This window comes from Idiotropiscis lumnitzeri, chromosome 17 (assembly GCF_059441095.1).
Source record: "Idiotropiscis lumnitzeri isolate Australia: NSW breed Sydney's pygmy pipehorse chromosome 17, RoL_Ilum_1.0, whole genome shotgun sequence".
Classification (NCBI taxonomy): Eukaryota; Metazoa; Chordata; class Actinopteri; order Syngnathiformes; family Syngnathidae; genus Idiotropiscis; species Idiotropiscis lumnitzeri.
In genome coordinates, this window is record NC_142407.1 from 2,913,167 (window position 1) to 2,933,129 (window position 19,963).

Below are 19,963 nucleotides of genomic sequence, written 5' to 3' on the forward strand. Positions count from 1 at the left end.
ACAATGCTGTGAAATAGGTTAAGGCCACTGTTAGATCTTTTTTTTTCAGGCTTTTTTAAAACACTGAAAGTATGAATAAGCATTATTATTATCAGTAGTAATAAAAGGAAACACTTTGAAAATAAAAAAAATAAATACAAAATTGAAAATGGAAGTTTGTGCTTGTGATCGTGTTTAGACCCAGACGAGAAGGCTTTGAAATCCCTGACAGCACACCACCGAAAGAGTGTGCCGTCGCATCCGTTATTCATTCAATGTTAATATTTCTTACAATGCAATGGAAATGTATTTAATGAAGATGCATTTTACAGCAGAAGTCCAGTACAGTCATTGCAATATGAATCTGCAGCACATAGTAAATTGGAGGCAGATTTGCATAATCTGCCTTTAGTTTCGCTTTTCGTCTGTGTTAACGTGGGTGTACACCAAAAGAAAATATTACAGAGGAGTTGAGAAAAACCATCTTCAATTTGCACAGACATTCTTTTGTGCAGTCAGACATTTTGCTCAATAATCCACTTCTGGTGCCACACGCACCTTGTGAAATCCTCTCTCTTAGCATTAATCATATTTGCTGTTTACAGAGAAATAGGTCCAGCACGAAGGCTTTTATCACAGGCTTTGGTGTTCACTGCACGATGAGGCTGATTTGTTTTCTCCTCTAATCTCCCGTGTGGCTGCACTCAAAGGGCATCTGGCCCGGCTAAGAAGCAGTTGGTCCACTTTCATTGGCCAGTGCGTGTGTTTTGCTCTCTTGACCACAAGCCGGATGAATTTTCCATGCCATCATCTGGGGAGGTATTCTCTCGGAAGTCCACTAAAGTTCCTGCTCAGTAGTGCCGTGTCGACAGTATGAATGAAGGTGTTAATCATTTGCCTCATGTGAGGTGTAAACGGGTCAAAGGTCGGCTGCTGGGCCCCTGGCCGTTTAAAGTAGCCATCTTGGTTGCTCTGAGCGCAGATCAGTCGCTCCTCAGACGCGGTGACATTAAGGAAGGCCGTGATGAGTCGGAGCTGGGGGAGGAGAGCCCTCTGGAGCTCCTCATAATGTACCACGTGCAGGTGGCGTCCGAACTTCAGCCAATTCAATGCATGCGATGCCCACCAGGGGGCATAGCTGGAGACGAATTCTGGCCATTCTGCAATAAAATGCATAACATTTTTTGTTTCATTCATTGGACGACAGTGGAACCTCGGTTTTCCTTTGCATCTGCGGAAAACCTGTTCAATAAAGCATTTATATATATATATATAATTGATAATTAATATAACATCAGGATATCAATTCCATGTCTTAAGTGTTACAAGTACATACAAATTAAAAGTGGCTAATCTTCATTCACTTCCATTCGTTAATGACAGTAACGTGAATTTCCATGGGTGATAATTATTTTTTTTTAGAACAACAAGACAGCAAAGTCGTTAACTCATGCATACAAGATAGGAGGGCTTGACTCCAGAATATTATCTGTGCTGTGACAGTAATATCTTTGCCAGCTCTTGGCTCGTTGTCTTTGTGTGTTATTGTAGTGGCAACTCAAATGAACAACACTTCCAGTGAGAGTGCATAATTCTTTCAGTGCTGTTGTTTTGGCAAGTAGAGGAGAAGCAAGGAGCGCATTTTCCTAGCTCACTGTCCTGAGTGTAAGCGATCGATAGGGAGAGAGAGAGAGGGGGGGGGGTTTAAGTCCACCTGGGAATTTGCCTACTTCCCGCGAAGTAGCCGAGATGGGAAAAGAAGCAGAATGCAGCCAAGACGCAACTGGCATGTGAAGTTGAACAGCAGAGACTCATCGCTCACTATGTGTGATTTTTGTCATGCCACGTGTGATGCATCAAATTGTAAAAATGGTGGCTGATAGCTGAGAATGTGTTCGAGCAAGAGTGGGTTCTAAAATTTGACAGAGGGGCCGGACCTGGAGGAGATGGATGGAGTGTTTTGGGAACCTCACCTCATCAATTTAATTTGAAATGACAGTGAACAAAATATGTCTTTGAAAAAACGCAGTATTTAGAAAATAAAACATTGACAAGGGTTTATTCATTTAATTTTTTCAAGTTCGGCGGGCCGGATTAAAACATCTAACGGGCCGCATGTGGCCCCCGGGCCATAGTTTGCCCACCCCTGTGTTAGCGTAAGCCTCTTTTGCATACATAATTGAAGTGACGTGAGCTCGAGTGTTATTGCCGTAACTTTCCACTTGCCAAGGCCGCCTTGCGTTTTCTTATTTCTCTGCACCCTTGACTTTTTTTTAGAAATAGTTAAGATCAAAATCTTGGAACTCATCGTCACATTGGTTAGGTTATGTCATCCCCTCAATGAGAACAAACGCACCCAACTTGTCCTGGACCTTCCGTGTGACTCTCAGATGCCTTCCAACTGGCTCCTAGCAACCGAATCAGAAGCCGGGGGTATTCACGAGAATGGTCAAGCATACGTCGCAAGCCTTTAATACTAAAATTGATTTTGGCACATACTGTAGCTGATGCACGGAGCTGTCGACTGATAAGATTTGTTTGCTCGCCGGTTTGTCCAGCTGTTTTGATCTTGCGCTGTCTGTGTTTAACTCCTGTTATCGGTGATTAGACTCGTTACAAGTCGGACCTGACTCAAACAGAATTCACCGGCTAATAGACTAGTTGAGAGCGGGGGCTACAACATTAAACATTTGCAAATGTACCAATTTGCTGATTTTTTTTTTATTTTTATTTTTTATAATATTTTAAAACCTATATATGAATAGCGTGTTACCTTTGCTTTTCCATTGGGCATCTGATGCATGTCCTAAATGTCCAGCACACTTGCGGTTGAATTCAGCCATGAGGGAGCGATAAGGATTCCGAATGAGCAGGATGGCGGAGTCGAACATCTCAATCTCTTTCTTTCCGCTCTCATGTGTCTTTACACAAATACTGCGACCACTCCGCCAAAAGTCCTTCTCTCCTTTGAAACCTGGCAGAGATAAGGACGTAGAATGATCATCTGCAAGGGGATGCGTCTCTCAACAGTTGTCACAACACACTGGAAATGACGCCCTTCTCACCTCTGCTGTACAAGGTGCCGTCAAAATAGAAGCTGCCGGTGTAGTAGCCTGTCATGAGCTCGATCAGGTGTCGGACCCAAGTGTTGCCGGCGCCGGGAAAACTCGAGAGAGCCACGAGAGAGCTGGACCTCTGTGGTAGGAACATCCTCTCTTTGCATCTGGAGTCTTGAAGAGCAGTTAATTTTTTTTTAAAATTTTGATAAGCTTCATATGTATCTGGAGTGCAGCGTTTTTATGGAGAATTAATTCATTGTATTCATTTTCAGTTTCATTGAAAATGGAATATAAAGATCCGTATACTGGCGAGCGAGAACAGTTTAAACAAACAGTCCCAAGGAGAACATTGACATATACGTATATGCATATGATTTTGCCTTTTATATTGGCTTTGTTCATTCCTTTAGCCTGTTTTATGATTGGGTTGAATTTATTTCAATGTTAGATTCACGGTGCGGAGCTCTAGAATTGGATTCTTCCCGACTTTCTTCGAGAAACCTACCACGGCTGTTTATCATTATTTATTTATTTTTTTCTTTAGTTGTTAATTATGAGTGGATAGTACATTAGTTCGGATCATTTTGTTGTTTTGATGCATTTCACCTTTACTTTATATGAGTATTATATTATTGTCCGTGTGTGTGTGTTTGCTGCCTGGCGATTTGAGGGGTTTTGTTTTGTTGAAAGAGCAAAAAGGGATAATTATACGTGACTGATGGGGAGTTTTGTCATTGTGGTTTTGACAATTAATAAAAAAAGACAAATTTATTTCAATGTTTATTGAATATAAATTGAATTTTAAAACTGTAAATATCAAGATTTGTTTTTTTTTTACTTTCTCCACATCTTCTAATAAGCAGGGGCGAATACAGCATAAATTAAAGTTCACATTTATTTATTTATTTATTTATTGATTTATTTATCAATCATAAATTCCAATGATCAAAACTAAAACTATTTTAATAGCTGGATGCTAGTGGGTGTACTCCATTATAGTAAATGTGTTTCTTAAATATTGTCCTTTATTATGTTGCTAAATAGTTATTAATTTAAAAAAAAAACTCGAGTATGGTGCCATAGTGAAAACAGCCATAATCATAAATCAATAATTAAAAAAATATTTTTTTTATATATGAACATTTTGTGATGGACTGTGAATTTAAATTAAGGTAATGGTTACATTGGGGGTAATTTTCTATTAATTGGCTGCTCGATGAAGTCCCTAAGGACTCTTCCACTGGAACGACACCCTTTCCAAACTTACTTGTAGACGTCCCTTTTTATAAGGTCTGAATCAAACACAGTAAATTTCATCGAGTATATATTACTCTAAAATTATTAGATTTGGTCCAAATAAATTAAAATATTCAGCATAAAATTCACTCTGAGAATGCCAAGAGACCAACACAGGTTAATGTAACATATACAAGAAATATCTCACCAAGGACAGGTGTGTGATAGACCTGAAAGTAGTCCTGCTCTGTGAGTGTCGTAGGCGTGGCGTCCAGAACCGTGTTTTCTGCACATTGATTTCTAGCAGACTGCTGGTCAAGACTGAACAGAGAGGAGGTCCAAGTACAGAAACAATGGGGCTTCTTGAACACAGCAAGCGGGAGCTCCTAAAAAGCAGATGTTCATTTTTTGATGACTCATCAGATTTAATTACATGTTGATGTGTCATACATGGTGGCGTAACACCTCCCTTATGTTTTCCCACGTATTCCGAAATTACCAACACCCGGTCAAACCTGCCTCTGCGCAGATTTACGAATTTTAGCGCACGGGACTTGTGCATGTCACATAAAAAGAGCCCTCAGTGTAGATAACTAGGGCAAACTACTACAAAACTTGTGAAAAAGATTTCTGCATAATTTCTCAGACACTGTGATAATTAATCCCACACAGTGGCTAGTAATCTTTTTACCAGCCATTTCTTTTTTTTTTTTTTTTTTTTGCCTGCAAGATGTCACTCCAGGATTTAGATTAAATCTTTCTCATTAGAGGAACAAAAAGACTGATCCAATCCAAAACCCCAGAAGCTGTCTAGTCTCAACATGAAGTCTTGGACATCATTGGACTTCTTATAGGCCAGGGACGGATAATTCAGTCATATTCCAAAGGGGCCATTTGAGAACTGAAACACTAAAATGCAGTCGTGTTCCTTATTAATTTACTATTTATATAAATCATAAAAGATTTTTGGACTGCAGATGTACAAGTCTACCATAGGCTTACTAAACTCAAGTTTTTAGTGGAAAGAAATGTATTCAAACCTTGTCGGTGCAAGTCTCGATGCAGGACTGCGTAGTTAGATTGGTTTGAGTTGAGTGAATTGGGAAGCTGTTGGTGGTGTTGGTGACCAGTTTGAAGCAGCCTCGATGGTGAGCATTCCTGACTGTGACAAAAGCAAGAAGACAAATAGATTGCAAGCAACAAATTGGCTAACATTACTCATTAGTTGGAATGAGCTTTTTAAATAGATTTGGGATTTTTATTTGATTATTTATATATATATATATATATATATATATATATATTTTTTTTTTTTATATTTTTGAGCTTCCCCAAATGCCAACCTTCTGCAGAAAATTATTTGTATTGCTTCTACGTAATACTAGGTACCACCAAAAAAGCAAATAACCTGAAAATGTCAATCAAAACATTGTCAGAAGTACTTATAAACAAACTGCTACCTCAGAATCAGACAGCTATTTGCATAAAAAAATCTATTTATTATCTTGAATTTTTTTCAGAAGATTTGTTTTGGTGCACGTTGCAAAAGTGAAGCTGAACTGATGATGCCTGATATGCTAAAACTCTGTGATCACCATGTCAACATGCACAAACATTTGAGCAAAACAAAATTGCAAGGAATCACTGTATTCAAGAGCGGCCCGGTGGAGTGCCGAATGCAAGCAGGTGGGAATCGATGTGAATTATTTCCAAAGCTGAGGAAAAACACTCGAGGCATGTTTGTCTAAATCCTCAATGGGCGTGGCGCTCGGATGAAAAACGGCACAGAACATATTTTTCGAGGATTTAAAGGTGGCCTGAGGAAACAAGTGGATTGAGAGGCTGAGGCTGAACTGTTGTCGAATTGCTTCGTCAGCATTTTGACATAGTTTTTTGCTGGCCCTGGGAGAACGCACGCGGATAGAAAGATTCCTGAAGGAGCACATTTCTGTTTCAAGCAGGCCGATTGGTTCACAGCGTGTTATTTTTTATTTTATTTTATTTATTTATTTATTTTTAATAATTTTTTTGGGGGGACCAATCTGTAAGCAGCGTGGTGCGATCTTGTCTCATTACCTTCAAATTATGTGGTTATAAAAGATACTATAAAATACAGACATCTGTCTCACAATTAAAAGCTCCTCGGTTTGGATTTCGACTGCAGCTTTCCTGTGTGGAGCTTGCATACATGGTCTTAAGTTTTCAGCCTGGTATACCGACTACCTCCCACATTTCAAAAACATGCATATGATTAAAATTGAGTACGGACTCCAAATTGTCCATGAATGAATGTGATTTTTTGGTAACACTTTATTTGACCTGTCATGAACATGAATGAATCATTATGACAGATGCCATTAAGTGTCTTTCGGGAAATTAAATCACTTTTGATGCAAAATTTATGTCATTAAGTGTGATTTGGTAAATTATGTCATATTTGATACATTGTTCAATGTCAACTTTGCATGACGTGTGATAAGGATTCATTCATGTTCCTGACAGGTGTCATAACATGGTTATGACAGTCTTATGAACAAGCTTTAAATAAAGTGTTGGGATAGGCTGCAGTTGACCTGCGGTCATAAAGAGGATAGAAAACGACGGACCTTAAGAGAAACTAGTATTACTTTTTCTTTATTTTTGACGATTTTCTAATTTAATGCAGATGGCTAAACAGGAATCAATTTTCTCACCGATCCTTGATGTAGGTTTGATTTTTTGGAATATTTTTCTTTGTATCAAATAGCCACAAATTAACATAAACTATTTCCACTATTGAACCATCCCCCCCCCCCCCCGATCTTTGCAATTTTCATCTTGATTGAGGAGGACTTAACTCACATTTTCGGTGACCGGGCATCTGCTCCTGCACCTTGTAAATGGAGAGGCGTCCCACGCCACCACAAGGAGAGCCCCTCTCCCCCCGGCAAGCCAGACTACAATCCTCCTCGCCAACTTGTGCGCTATTGATTCTGTTTCCACAGTGACATTCAGCGCCATATTCCAACCCTGCAAACTGGTAGCCACTAACAGCGCACACACACACACACACACACACACACGCACACGCACACGCAAATACAAATACAGAGTAATTATGACTCGTCATTGCCTGAAGCAAGGTCGGTCAATAACCTCCAGTTACCGGCCTCAGGATAAGCACCCCACAGGACATTTGTAATCATTTCCACGCATCTTTTATGCCAAACGTCCTCACATCTAATCTCTAGAACATGATGTTATAGTAAGAGCACATCCTCCTTTGCTGATCAAGCAAATTATTTTGGGAGCTATAACACCTGTCACCTGTGATCTGTAGGTTGCCGTGACTCCATCTCACAACTTCCATCTCCATCCTCTGTTCTTAGGCAAAGAGAGACCTCATCAAACCTGAGCTTTACATACTTGCTTTTGACGCCTCATCGTAAATTGCTTTGACTTTTTCGGTTTTGCCAGTCTCGGTAATTGGCCCGGTCGGTTAACGAGCAGGATTTCAGTCGGTGTGGATTAGGGGTGAAAGACGGGCCAAGGGGCTATGTGGAGGAGATTGGTTTGGGTTGTTTGAGCGGCGAGCTGCAAATCTGCATTCATCTTAGGTATTAAGGTATTAAAAGGAATAATTCCTTTCTTGATTTTGCTTTGAAGCGATCCACCTGCTTCTCCACATTTTGATGCAATTATGCTCTCAGCATCGATTTTTTTTTTTATTTATTTACTTTTTGGGGTGAAATGTTGCCGCTCTAGCCACAAGCCACGGATGTCATCACATTAAGCTCACGCACACACGCGCATGTACACGCACACCTGCCTCGCTGTCACTTTCGCAACAGATCCGGCCTTATATTTGCTTCGTTCACCCCGCCTCATCTTTTACTGTCATCTAGCCACCTGGCACTCCGCTGGCTCAACACACAGGAGGCTTTCATGAAGGGGACTGAGAGCCAACGCATTTACTCAAACAGCAGGGCTTCTGTGGTCCCCTCATTGAGGTTCTTTGAGAAAAAAAAAAAAAAGCATTACCTTTCTGAGCAGGTGTCTTGACATAGAGAGCTGGTCATTTTCCGCAGGTCATAAAGCATAATTCCTCCAAGGGCTCGCTCGCTGGTGTTGTGCAGGAAGCAGCCAATGTAGGTCCCTATATGGATCGCAAAGATTTTTAGCTTTGATTTCTAACGTAATATTGAATGAGGAATGTGTAGCACTTTTTTTTTTCTGGGGAAATCTATGAGTACAAATGTAGTAGATTGATTGCCGTCGCATAATGAGTCAGTTTGGGCAATGATATTTATCTGATAGATGCGGGCTCTAGCCTAATGATGGGTAAATGAAGCTTCAAATCAGCTTCATGAAGCAGTTGTAGTATTTTTGGACTCCAGTAGAGGGCACTCTCTGTTCAACATTGGGCTGAAAGCACATTTTTTTAAACCCTTTATTCAAACCAGCAGTGCCATCTACAGGACACAAAAATACAACAACTGGTTCATGAAGCACATTTGAAGCTTCATTTTCCCATCACTACTGTAGCCCTAAAAATATTAAGCCTTCATAGAGCACTCATTGAAATAAAGACAAAATCTCAAATTTTCTTGAAAAATTAGCCTCAAAAGTCGAATGAAATCTTGGACTTTGAACAGTCTTCATGTCTTCAGTCTTCGTCTTTTACAGAAGAATCTTATCAGATGCAATCTCATCGAAAGCCACAACAAAAGGAAGTTGAAGAACTTGAGCTGCAGTGTACCTAAAGTAGACTTGGGTTGCGTATTCTACTATATGACGGATCAAATTCTTATAGCCATTTTCTCGACATTCAACGACGTTTTTGCAAACCGTCGTTTTGGGGCCTGTTTTTTTTACCTTTCACGAAAATGATGGCTGCCATCCGGAAGGGCCTTCCAGTTGTCCCAAAATTATTAAGATTATCTCACCGTCAATGGTGTTGTGATGGAACGTGGAATTGTTCCTCATTTCGTCGGCGGACTTTGTACATGTTAGCGTTACGCATTTCACTCGCTTGTGTATTTAATATAAGCATTATGTGACTGAGACAATTTTGACATGCATCAACTGCATGTAATAAACAGACGTGAAGTGTAGACTATTATCAGTGATTATCGAATTATGTTTTATGAAATAAAAGCAACGATTCCGAACTTTTATCTCATTCGTCTTTTCATCTGAAACCCAACTGTCTTCCCAAACATTGGACGGGACAATTTAATCTAGCAATACATTGAATCAAAGTGCCATTCAACATGTCGGAACATCTGTTTCACCGTATGAACTTGGTGATGCGAGCAAAATGTCCACAAAACAAGACTTTGTTCCAATGCCATCTTTCATGTTTTCAAATAATCGCCACGGAGCCGTTTTAAGACAAGCTGCAGCGCTGCTCGGGTGCTAAACGTGGCGCACAGCCGCAAATGGCTTCTTTTTCAATCAGAGACAAAGTGGGAATGAAAAACTCACATCATGTTCCAAAAGCTCACACAAGACTCACAAATCCAGTCAGGGTAAAAATGAGTTTCTTCCAGAGTGGAAAGACGCACCCTGCTCATGTTCTCTCGTTAAGGTACAAATTGCAAGAGTCCATCCTTGCTCTTCTCACCAACAACATAAGACAATACAATTTTATTTTTTAGAGCGCATTTCACAACAGCTGGAGCTGTAACAAAGCGCTTCCCATATGTCGTCATATAAATTAGAACACAAATTAAAACATTTACAATAGATACCAGAATAATAGCAGAACAGCGACAGTCTCGTGTTGAGTCGAAAGCTAAGGAATAAAAATGTGTCTTTTAAATTTTGATTCGGTTTTGAGGGCAAAACTATGAAATGAATGCTAATGTCAGTGTCATTTCTAGTTTCCACGATATGATGTGAATTTGTCTTCCTTTACAGAGCAATGTTCTGGTTTATCATTTTTCAGGTCTCTGTTTGAATTCGGTATACGTTCAGGCAAGTGCTTTCAAGAAATAGCATCGTGTAGTGATGGGAAAATGAAGCTTCAAATTTGCTTCATGAACCAGTTGTAGCATTTTTGTGTCCTGTAGATGGCACTGTTGATTTAAATTAAGGGTTTAAAAAAATGGATTTCAGCCCAATGTTAAACCGAGAGTGCCATCTACTGGAGTCCAAAAATACTACAACTGCTCCATGAAGCAGATTTGAAGCTTCATTTACCCGTCACTAGCATCGTGCTTTGTAACCGGCAGCGTCACCAATGACTCATTGACTAAAGACCTGTTAAAATCATTACGATGTGATTTGCTATTTATGAGTTCACATATCAGCGTCGTCTTCTCATGAAGCGCTCATACTCATATGAAGTGGATCTTTACACCGTAAATGATCCCTCCTGGCAATAATTCCATTTTTGACACACACAATTTTACGCTAATGCGAATGTATTTACGAGAAAAAAAAAATTAACCCAGCAGATAGAATGAGGTAATGTATAATAGGTTGCGAGAGACTATTATGATGCGCGAGCAGGATTAAGGCTCTTAATAAAATGTCATCCAATGTCGACCTTTGACGCCATCCTTTTCTTTTCATAGCTGACACATAAAAGACTTCATTATATCCATCCCCTTGCTTGTGATGCTCTCATATTTTTCAGACGACATGCGAAATATTTGAATCAATCGAGAGCCATACGCTGCAAAGAAAAAGATTTTCTGTCTCCGTGTGCCCGGAATGCATTCCGTGTTGACTTTTGAATTTATTTCAGAATCTCTCCCAAGAGTCTGTTTTCTAAGATGTTTTTGCTTTTAAGATTTCAAGGATACGACAGTTTGAGCTGCCATTTTTTTTTTTTTCTCTCTCTTACTACCAACATAAAACGAGATTGCTGCCATGGGCCAAAGAGTGACTTTAAGGTTTTGCGGAAGATAAATGTAGGGTGAAGGCATGTGGCATCAAGGTGAGTAGACAAGATGGGGAGAAAGCAGCAAAGCCCTGAATCTTTGGTACCTACCATGTACCAGTGTCCACAATTCATGAATTCAATTTGCTAGAAATATCAGCCAGTCAGAACGAAGGGATGTCAAGGCCGAGGTTTCACCAAGGAACACTTTTTGGCACTCACAATTCGGGAGTTTGTGTTGTCACACATGAAAAAAAATTGTCTGAGTGCAAAATCTGCAAGGGGAAATCTTGCAGTTCATTTTTCTAAACGCACTTTGCATGCACCAAGGTAATGCACGGACCCCACGGCGTGTGTATTTCGGCTTGCGCAATGTCAAGCGTGCAATTCGAATGCAAATGAGGGGCGCCGCTACGATTGGCAGAGAGTCGGCAATGTCGACATTGGGGACTCGAGTCAGATGACTTGACTCAAGTCAGACTGGAGTTTTTAAAGACTTGCCATCGGCTTTCCAAAAACTTAGAAAGTTTGAAATCTACATTTGAATATTAACATTTTTAGGGGTAAATTTAGCTCTTGTGGCTTTTAATCAAGGTGTGTTTTGTAGTCCGGAAATTCTAACAAATAATCCAAAGAAGCGAGCAAAAATTCCGAGCAGAAACCAAGACGTTTTTTTCGAAGGAGAAAAAAAGTGAGCCGTAGTAACAACAACCTCACATATTCCACTTTTTACTTTATAAATTAAAAAGCGCCTTTTTGTTTTACTCTGCTGTCTGCAGCCACGACGACATTGATAACGAGAATCGTTTTGCAATTGCCTTATAGGTGAATGAAATAAACAAAATGCTTTAAACTTTTGTTCTGAAAGAGCTGTGGGTGATAATTACGACAATAACGAGGTGATTATTGTCATAATTATCATATTATCCCGTAAGTTTCACGTTACCTTTTATTTTGTCGTACAGAAAATTAGAGACAATTCAACGTGTCTTGTTTCAGCCCTTATCTCCAGAGCCCACACTTTTTTTTTTGAAAGATCAAAAAAGATCTTAAGATGATCTTTGAGTCTCTTTTTTTTTTTTTGGGCACCTCCAGCTGAAGGACCATCCGTAGGATACGGTCCTCTGTCAACCTGATGAAGTGTTTTTTTCTTGAAAGGATTCAAGTTGTTTAAGAGGCTGACTGTGAAATCGCCATGATTCACATCCGCACAAAAGTGTGGTTACGCACTCTGCCTGATAGTCTGCAGTGTTAATTCTGAGGTGCGATAACGTAAGAAATTGCCGGAGGATGTTTTTAATTCTTTCTGGGGCAGGCATAATGCTGAAGGACCCCCAAGAGGAAATCATGCACGGTCTACTATCTCATCCTCTGCAGTTTATGTCAAACATTCCTCATTTTGGTCACTTTATGACTCATTTCTGACTGACCTTTACTTGGGTACTAATTTGTACCAAGCGATCCTCTCAATCAGCCAAGCTGAGGGATTTTTTTAGTATGTCGAGCATCATCAGACGCCCACTAGAGTTTTTTGTTATTGTGGTCAGCCAGATGTTGATCCTAGTGATGGGAAAATGAAGCTTCAAAATTGCTTCATGAGCCAGTTGTTGTATTTTTGAGTCCTCTAGATGGTGCTGTTGGTTTAAATAAACGTTTTGTCAGCCCAATGTTGAACAGAGAGCGCCATCTACTGGAGTCCAAAAATACTACAACTGCTTCATGAAGCAGATTTGAAGCTTCATTTACCCATCACAAGTTGATCATGCACCCTGTTATCTTTGTTTGCGAAAATATCCTGTTCCCTGCATCCATGTGCATCAGACTTTTTTGTCTCCACTCCAGCTCACTTGACCCCCATGCGACAGATTGAGAGGAAAAATTTTAGATGAATTTTTAAGAGAGTTAGTAAAAAATTCACTATCCATTATATGCACTGAATAAATCACGGCCATTGCCGTCGCATCAGTGTATTGCACTATTAAGTCAATCTCAACGACGTATTTTTACGCTTTAGATCTGATGTATTTCTTGCATGGAGCCTCTTTCAGCCAGGTCTTTTGGAGTCATATCACAAATATTTGTGTGAAAGAAGACAAATGACAAATGGGGACTATAGAGTTGATAGTCTTTGACAACAAATTCAATTGATTTTTCGCAAAGCCATAGCATCAAATCGTCTTTTTTTTTCAAGGGTTGCAACACCCGGGACGAATTAAGAGTCTTCATATGTGCCAAAGGCTATGAAAAACATGAACTCTTAAACTGGCAGAGAAGTAATTCCGACAGAGAGATTTTTTTTCATTCTTTTTGCTAATTAAAACTATATCACTACTATTCCTAGTACCGTATGTGATCGCTCATCTTTTAAATTCCAGGACAGTGCTCCTCACATGCTGAGAAGCATGACAAAGAGAGCAACAAATTTGGCAACAGAGCAAGGGAACTCCTCTTCAATGGGGGGAAAAAAAATAGCCTGCAACACCAGCAGCTGCTGCCTTCAAGCATAAAAAAAGATACTGGGGGAGGAAGCATTGCGCATGTTGATGCATCAGCCTAGGTTAGAGTGCTACCTCACTAACCCGCCCAACACGCGCTTTAATCAAAATGAAGAAGCAGCCAAAGGCATTTGCAGCTGGGCTTAATGGAGGGAAGCGGCCCAAACACTCGGACTGAATAAAAATGAGTATACTTGGGTCTGACACTGTGCTGCTTTCTTAAATGCTAAGACAGATGGCAGGGCTGCATAGGACTCTCCCCGGTTGATTTTGATGAAGAAGACGAAAAACATGACCAAGGAAAAGGGCATGTACTAACCGACGCGCTCTTCTCTGCCGTTGACCACGTTTCAAGTATTCCCCACGATCAGTGATGCAAGGAAAGTCATCCAAACCGCAGCAGGGATAGACTCATTACATGCTGCGCTGAGCCAGGTCGGGGTCACACTCAAACACTTGGAAACCCCAATTATCCAACAGGTTACTAGCGAGTCAATCTCATTTGGATGTGCCAATAAAGATAATCGATTTTTTAGGTTTTTTTTGTGAATGGGAATTGTGGATGCTTGGCCAAACCATTAGCCACGTTAGCCGCTAATCTGTTTACTTGCATTATTTGATCTTACGCTCAAATGTGGCTTCATTTCTGAGGAGCCGCACGGCAACAAGACTGACTGAGAATGACGAGAGGGAACCTGTCGTGTTAAATACTTCAAAAAAGTACAACCAAACTCAGTTTTGCCCGCGTTACCTTTTTAAAAACCTATGCTAGCATGTATGCTAGTGAACGTTTTAGCATGCAGGCATGCTAGCTTATATTTTAAGATGGCGTATACCATGCTGTTTTTGCACTGGCCTGCTCATGTTAAAAAAGAAATGAGGATTAAAGCAATGACTTGAAACACATGCAGCAAGATTAAAATTCTTCAAATTGATTGCAGTATATAAAATACACGCAGCATGTGGTGGTGAATGGTGAAATATTGCATCAGTAAAGTGAATATTGGCATTTGACCAGAAAAACAACCCTCTTATGATTTGGCCTGGAAGAACAAATGCAAAATCATGTCTTTACATAGGCATTGTACATACGAGGCAAATCATTATTCTGGGCCTTTCACATATTTTTATGCATGAATGTCTGAACATAAAAGCAGTTGTTTGTCGAAGAATGATGGCGTTAGTCATCTAGCCTTTCCATGGCACATTCTAAAGGCATCGACTCACACCTCCAGCATCGTTATTGAAATGTATTAATCATCCTTTCATTCCTGGTTTCTGAAATATTTTAAATCAAATGCAGAAAATTCTGATTATTTTAACATGAGGTCATGTGGGTATTACTCAGCTGAAAGTCTTATCCTTCCTGCATTCTCCTTGTTGCAATGAGGTTGCTAGGTAACCAGCAGAGACTTCACAAAGTTCCTGATCCCAGAATGAGAGCCGGCCAAACTATCCTCTTAATGCTTTAAAATACAGATGCACTCAATAGCCTTTTATTGATCGCTTTTTTTTTCTAATTTATGTTATTATAATGCCTTACAAGGAACATGTCTTCTTCTTCTTCCATACACAAATACAATGTGGAAAAAAAACATTTTACCAAAAGCACTGAAGTAATTAAAAATAAATTAATTAATATAATAATAACAATAATAAATACATAAATAATAAATAAATACATAAATAAATAAATAAATAAATCAGTCAAATTTATGGAAGAAAATTGGCAGCTCGATAGAAAAATACCGCATGGTAAAATTTAGTCATTTGTACAGCATGCCATGTATATTTTACAGTATAAATGTTAAAAATTACCCAAAAAATTAAAATAAATGAAACAACCCTTTCCTGCTGATTTAACATTCATCTATATCATATAATATGTCAGTATGATTTGCATACATTTGGCAATTATTGGTAAAAAGACCCAAATGATAAAATGCATCTCATAGCAATTGATAAATTAGAAGAAAATAAGAGAAATTCAAATACTTTATGAGATGAAACCCAAATTGAGACTCAGGTTGCAGTCTGTGTTCAGAAGTGGTATCAATACACTGTATGTGTGGCTTCCTTTTTATCTCTCAGTCAATTCCCCCGCCAAACCACAATGGATCTGTGTAATTAAAGACTATGTTCGAGTTATACTTGCTTCATAAGAACCTTTGCCAGATGGCAGTTATTAAAACTGATTTCATTCCAGGACGCAATATTTTTCATCTGTTTTATTCCTTTGTGACGAGGAAATTGCATAGTCTCTTGAAAAATAAATAAATAAATAAGGTTTAAGAGCTCTTGTGGGATTTATTTATTTATTTATTTTAAGAATAAGCAAGGAGAGCTCCACTGGAGGTAATAACATTGGATTCATCATCTCAGCTAAAATGGACAAACCCCTGACAGGTGAGGAAAGAAATCTTTAAGGATACATTGAAAGTCTTATTTAATTGTACAGGCTAAGGCTGTACAATAATGAAAAATCGTGCGATAAGGGTGTTCAATATTGCGATATCAATATTGCGATGTCGATATTGTGATTATTGCCTGACATTTAAATGACATTTTTCAGATTGAATGATAGAAGTCCTTCTTTTTCCATGGGGCAAAATAAGCCAGCTCAGTGAATTCTTCTTCTTCTGTTTTAAATCCAGCGGTGACATATTTTCAGAGTCCCTGCGAGCACTACAATCTAAAAGATCTCAAATCACTGCGTCTGAGAAGCGTTCTAAACGTTCTCGGGTCATGATTATCTGCTCATGAATGAACATTAAAGGCCGCTGTGAGAGTGTTATCTGAGCCCCTTGTATTACCTCAGCCTCGGGCTGTCTTCACACTCAGCCACATTTCAGCAAGAACATACAAGAAATGTGAAGGTTTTCACCTTCGTGTAATATTTAGCAGGAGAACCACTTGTCTCGGTCCAGACAGCGAGCCAATGATATTTAAATGTCATTGATCTTCTCTTTCATTGCATGTTTTCTACTCTAAAGAAGTATCATATTTGATGAAACAACCGAGATGCACTTTTCTGTTATAATAGCTAAATTATAGATTGACGGCGAGCTAGAGTGGTCGGATTGCTCGGTTACCTTTTTGGCTGGGCTTCTTCCGGACAGGACCTGCATTCTCTGGACTCTCTGGTAATACACCATGAAACCAGTGACGATGCAGGTGTTGGACTCTCAAGCTTCGGGAGGCGGGCCAGTGCTGCCCCGCTTTGGCAGCAGCGCCAGATGCAAACTGTACTGCGGCCCATCTGGAACGCGCCCTCACACCCGAGCCTGCGGTCCCGAGGGTGGTCGGAGGTGCCGCTAGGGACAGCAAGGGAGGAAGCGCCAGGAGGCCTGGCTGGCCTACTCGGACGTTGGAGCGTTGCATGAGCAAGATGCTGCCAGCCATGAGGTAGGCGATGCCCAGGCACAGCAGGAGCATCTGAGCCTGCTTCAAGGGGCAGAGCAGTCTGGAGAGCAGCACCGCCATGCCTGCTTCGGTTACAGTCTCTCATCAAAGAGGAGGGCCATTTCATGGATTAGGTGCGAGAATGACAGATCTAGTAACCTACTTACAACTTCATAATCTTGGCAGGGGCTGCAGCTTTTGGCAATGTCGCAGACATTTAGTCTCGGTCCTTCGTTGGCACAGAGTCCAACAGTGCCGGTGGAACAATGGATGCGTCACAGCAGAGAGGGATTTAATATCTCAGACGGTGGTCACTGACTCCAGGACGATCCTTGGGGGGAGACGCAGACACACACACAGGCGCCTAAGATTGTATATGCAGCTGGATTTAAAGCATCGCGATGTATGACTGTTGGTGAGCATAGTCGAAAAGACGTAAAGTATTTGACACACAGTCCAAGTTGACATGTTGGTTTGTGTTAGTTTCTTGCAGCTTCTTGCAACATCTCCCTTGGTGTGTGTTGAGTTGTTGATTCCGCTTTTGATGTTTGCTTCTAATTCATAACCGAGCCTGGAGAATTATTATCAAACTTTACATAGATTTGATTGGCCGGATAGGGTCGGCATATATCTTGCATTTTATGCAAGATAGGTGATCGGCTGTAATGTCGGAATTTGCCGATTGATCGATGACATCATTGATCGGATCCGCATCAGCAAACGTAAATCTCGTTCACTCCAAAGATGTTCTGTGATGCCGTTGGTAATAATCCAAGGTTTTGCAGCATTTACAGTCGGATTTTATTTTATTTTTTTCCCCACAATATTTTGAAATAATTTTTGTTTTCTTCTGTGAGTGGGGGAGGGTATAATCAGCTATTTTCAGACGATATTTGTCATTTCATTATTAGTATTCTTTCCCAATATATTCCAATGGGCGTCAATTGTATGCAAATTTTGATTTTTTTTTTAATTTGCTGAACGGCTCCAAAATCGTGATCGTGCAAAGCCTGATTATTATTAATATTATTTATTCATGTCTTTATGAGATTGCGTTGTTGCACATTTCCTAAAGCAGAAGAACACTATGCTGTTTTGTCTACCTTTCATACCATTTTTTTTAATCTGGATTATCTTTTAATACAGATGTTCCATTTACTTGCAGCAGTGTCTGATGATGGGTATCTCACCAACACTATCCCTGCAATCTGAGACTCAGGAAAATGACATCATGTAATAAAAAAAAAAACAGTCTGGAAAAGCATTAAGTGTGCCTGTGAACTGAGGTTTATCATAGCAGGCTGACATCTGCCATTTGCAGATAATTTCAGTAATATGTCCAAACGTAATATGCTGTAGAGATGCTTAAAATGTTTATTCTCAGATTAGACAACCTGTTTGAAAAACGGGCACTTTGAAAAGCTTCTTGCGTCCCACATCGATTTGTCTGCGTGTGTGTGCATGTATGTGAGAAGTCAAAACTAAATCCGTTTTATGGGAACCTCTTTGGGCTTCACACTCTCAATTCTCCTTGCTGCACCCACAAAAAGTAGGGGTGCGTTGTTCCAGAGGACAAGCAACAGTTTGCTGAACAAGTTAGGTTCAACTCCACATTGGATACATTATCATCATTATATCATTCTTGTTCCCTGGTTTGTTCAAGCGGTAGGAATTGCTGCGAGCCCGACAGAGAGCGAAGCAAACACAGAGCGCTTGTACACGTCACATATTAAAAAAATAAAAAATAAAAATCAGAGCTCTGCATTTCCCTGCAATCCCTCTCAGTCACAATTCAGCACTATTTACATGCAAGAATGTTTAAACGTCGAGATTACCTTCAATCGCGTGTATCCACGAACCGCCGCGATCACTTTCCTAGGTTATAGCCGTCCTGCCTCGCTCCGGTCACCTCGGATCGCAAAGCTGCTTTTATATAATCTCCCTCTCATGCTCTCTCTCTCTTTCGATATTCCTCTCCTTTCTCTCCCCCCTCTCTCGCTCTCACGCGCTGTGAGACGTTCACACGGCGATGGAATGGACTGTACGTGTGCGTGCGTGCGTGCGTGCCTGCTCGCGCCAGTTTCATTTGCATGGACGATGTGCGCGCGTCACGGCGTCCTCACTCTGCAAACCGGTGAGTCGTGTTCGGTAGTCAGCAGGGTGTTCTATCCACTCGGTGCCGAATCCGTCGCACCGATCAAAGAGCTTGACACACCATTGACACCACAGTGAGTTTTTAAAGGTTGGTCGGGGGAGAGGGGGGTAAATATCTCAACCTCACTTTAACTCTTGGAAAGACTGCTTTGGTGTGATTAAAAGCGGCAAATGAAGAGGGAAAACAACCTGGTGGAATCGCTGTGAAATGTTAGGTACTAGACTTTAGGTGAAGCACAAAGAGTGGACTTAAGCATGAGTCAGAGATGACGCATTAAATCAGTCAACCATGTGTGACCCAGTTGACGGCTTTACATTTCAGCACTACGAACAGCGCCTCTTCTGCACGAGCAGATCAAATGAAAGAGTGAAGAAGCAAAGCGCCTCGTCACGGCTGATTGACCTTCAAACTAAGCTTTTAAAAACCAATATGGCCTGGACACAAGTGGCTGCATGGTGTCATTGACGATGCAACTGTGCGCATCGCCACTCTTCATTCACTGGGAGCTTTTCAAATGTTAATTTGTCTGGGAGGCTGGGAATATTGGGAGGGAGGGGGGGGGCATAAAACATCTGAAGGAAGTGGACATGCTTTAGGGGATTTTCCCTTCAAGTCGGTTTGAAGAGTTCTCTGTGTTAGGACAGTCATGGTGGATGGATGTCAAAAATGTGAACGATCCACCATCCAGGGGACAAGGGTACATTTTCCCTTCTTTTTTTCTTTTGTCAAACTGCCCCCGAAGAGAGAATTCTCTTCACACGCTGCTGTA

General features: G+C 40.4%; 1 protein-coding gene across 1 annotated transcript; it reads right to left on the minus strand.

Moving 5' to 3' along the window:
* Positions 1 to 398: 398 nt before the first annotated feature.
* On the minus strand, positions 399 to 18,923 carry LOC148319709 (sialate:O-sulfotransferase 1-like). The gene is made up of 9 exons (XM_088280115.1): positions 18,875 to 18,923; positions 16,730 to 17,370; positions 8,295 to 8,409; positions 7,116 to 7,300; positions 5,315 to 5,436; positions 4,483 to 4,660; positions 3,045 to 3,209; positions 2,753 to 2,953; positions 399 to 1,139 (listed from the first exon to the last, which is right to left on the minus strand). Exons 2-9 carry the CDS (start codon positions 17,118 to 17,120, stop codon positions 787 to 789), a joined length of 1,710 nt encoding a protein of 569 aa, XP_088136241.1. The 5' UTR covers positions 17,121 to 17,370; positions 18,875 to 18,923; the 3' UTR covers positions 399 to 786.
* Between the last annotated feature and the right edge of the window lie 1,040 nt (positions 18,924 to 19,963).

What these genes read in the sequence shown, in the direction of transcription:
- LOC148319709 (XM_088280115.1), bottom strand. Translation starts at nt 17,120, where the DNA reads ATGGCGGTGCTGCTCTCCAGACTGCTCTGCCCCTTGAAGCAGGCTCAG. An exon ending in GAAGAAGCCCAGCCAAAAAG is followed by an intron (nt 8,410 to 16,729) that starts GTAACCGAGCAA and finishes CGATCCATATAG; the next exon opens with GGACCTACATTGGCTGCTTC. An exon ending in TGCCCAATGGAAAAGCAAAG is followed by an intron (nt 1,140 to 2,752) that starts GTAACACGCTAT and finishes ATTTTATTGCAG; the next exon opens with AATGGCCAGAATTCGTCTCC.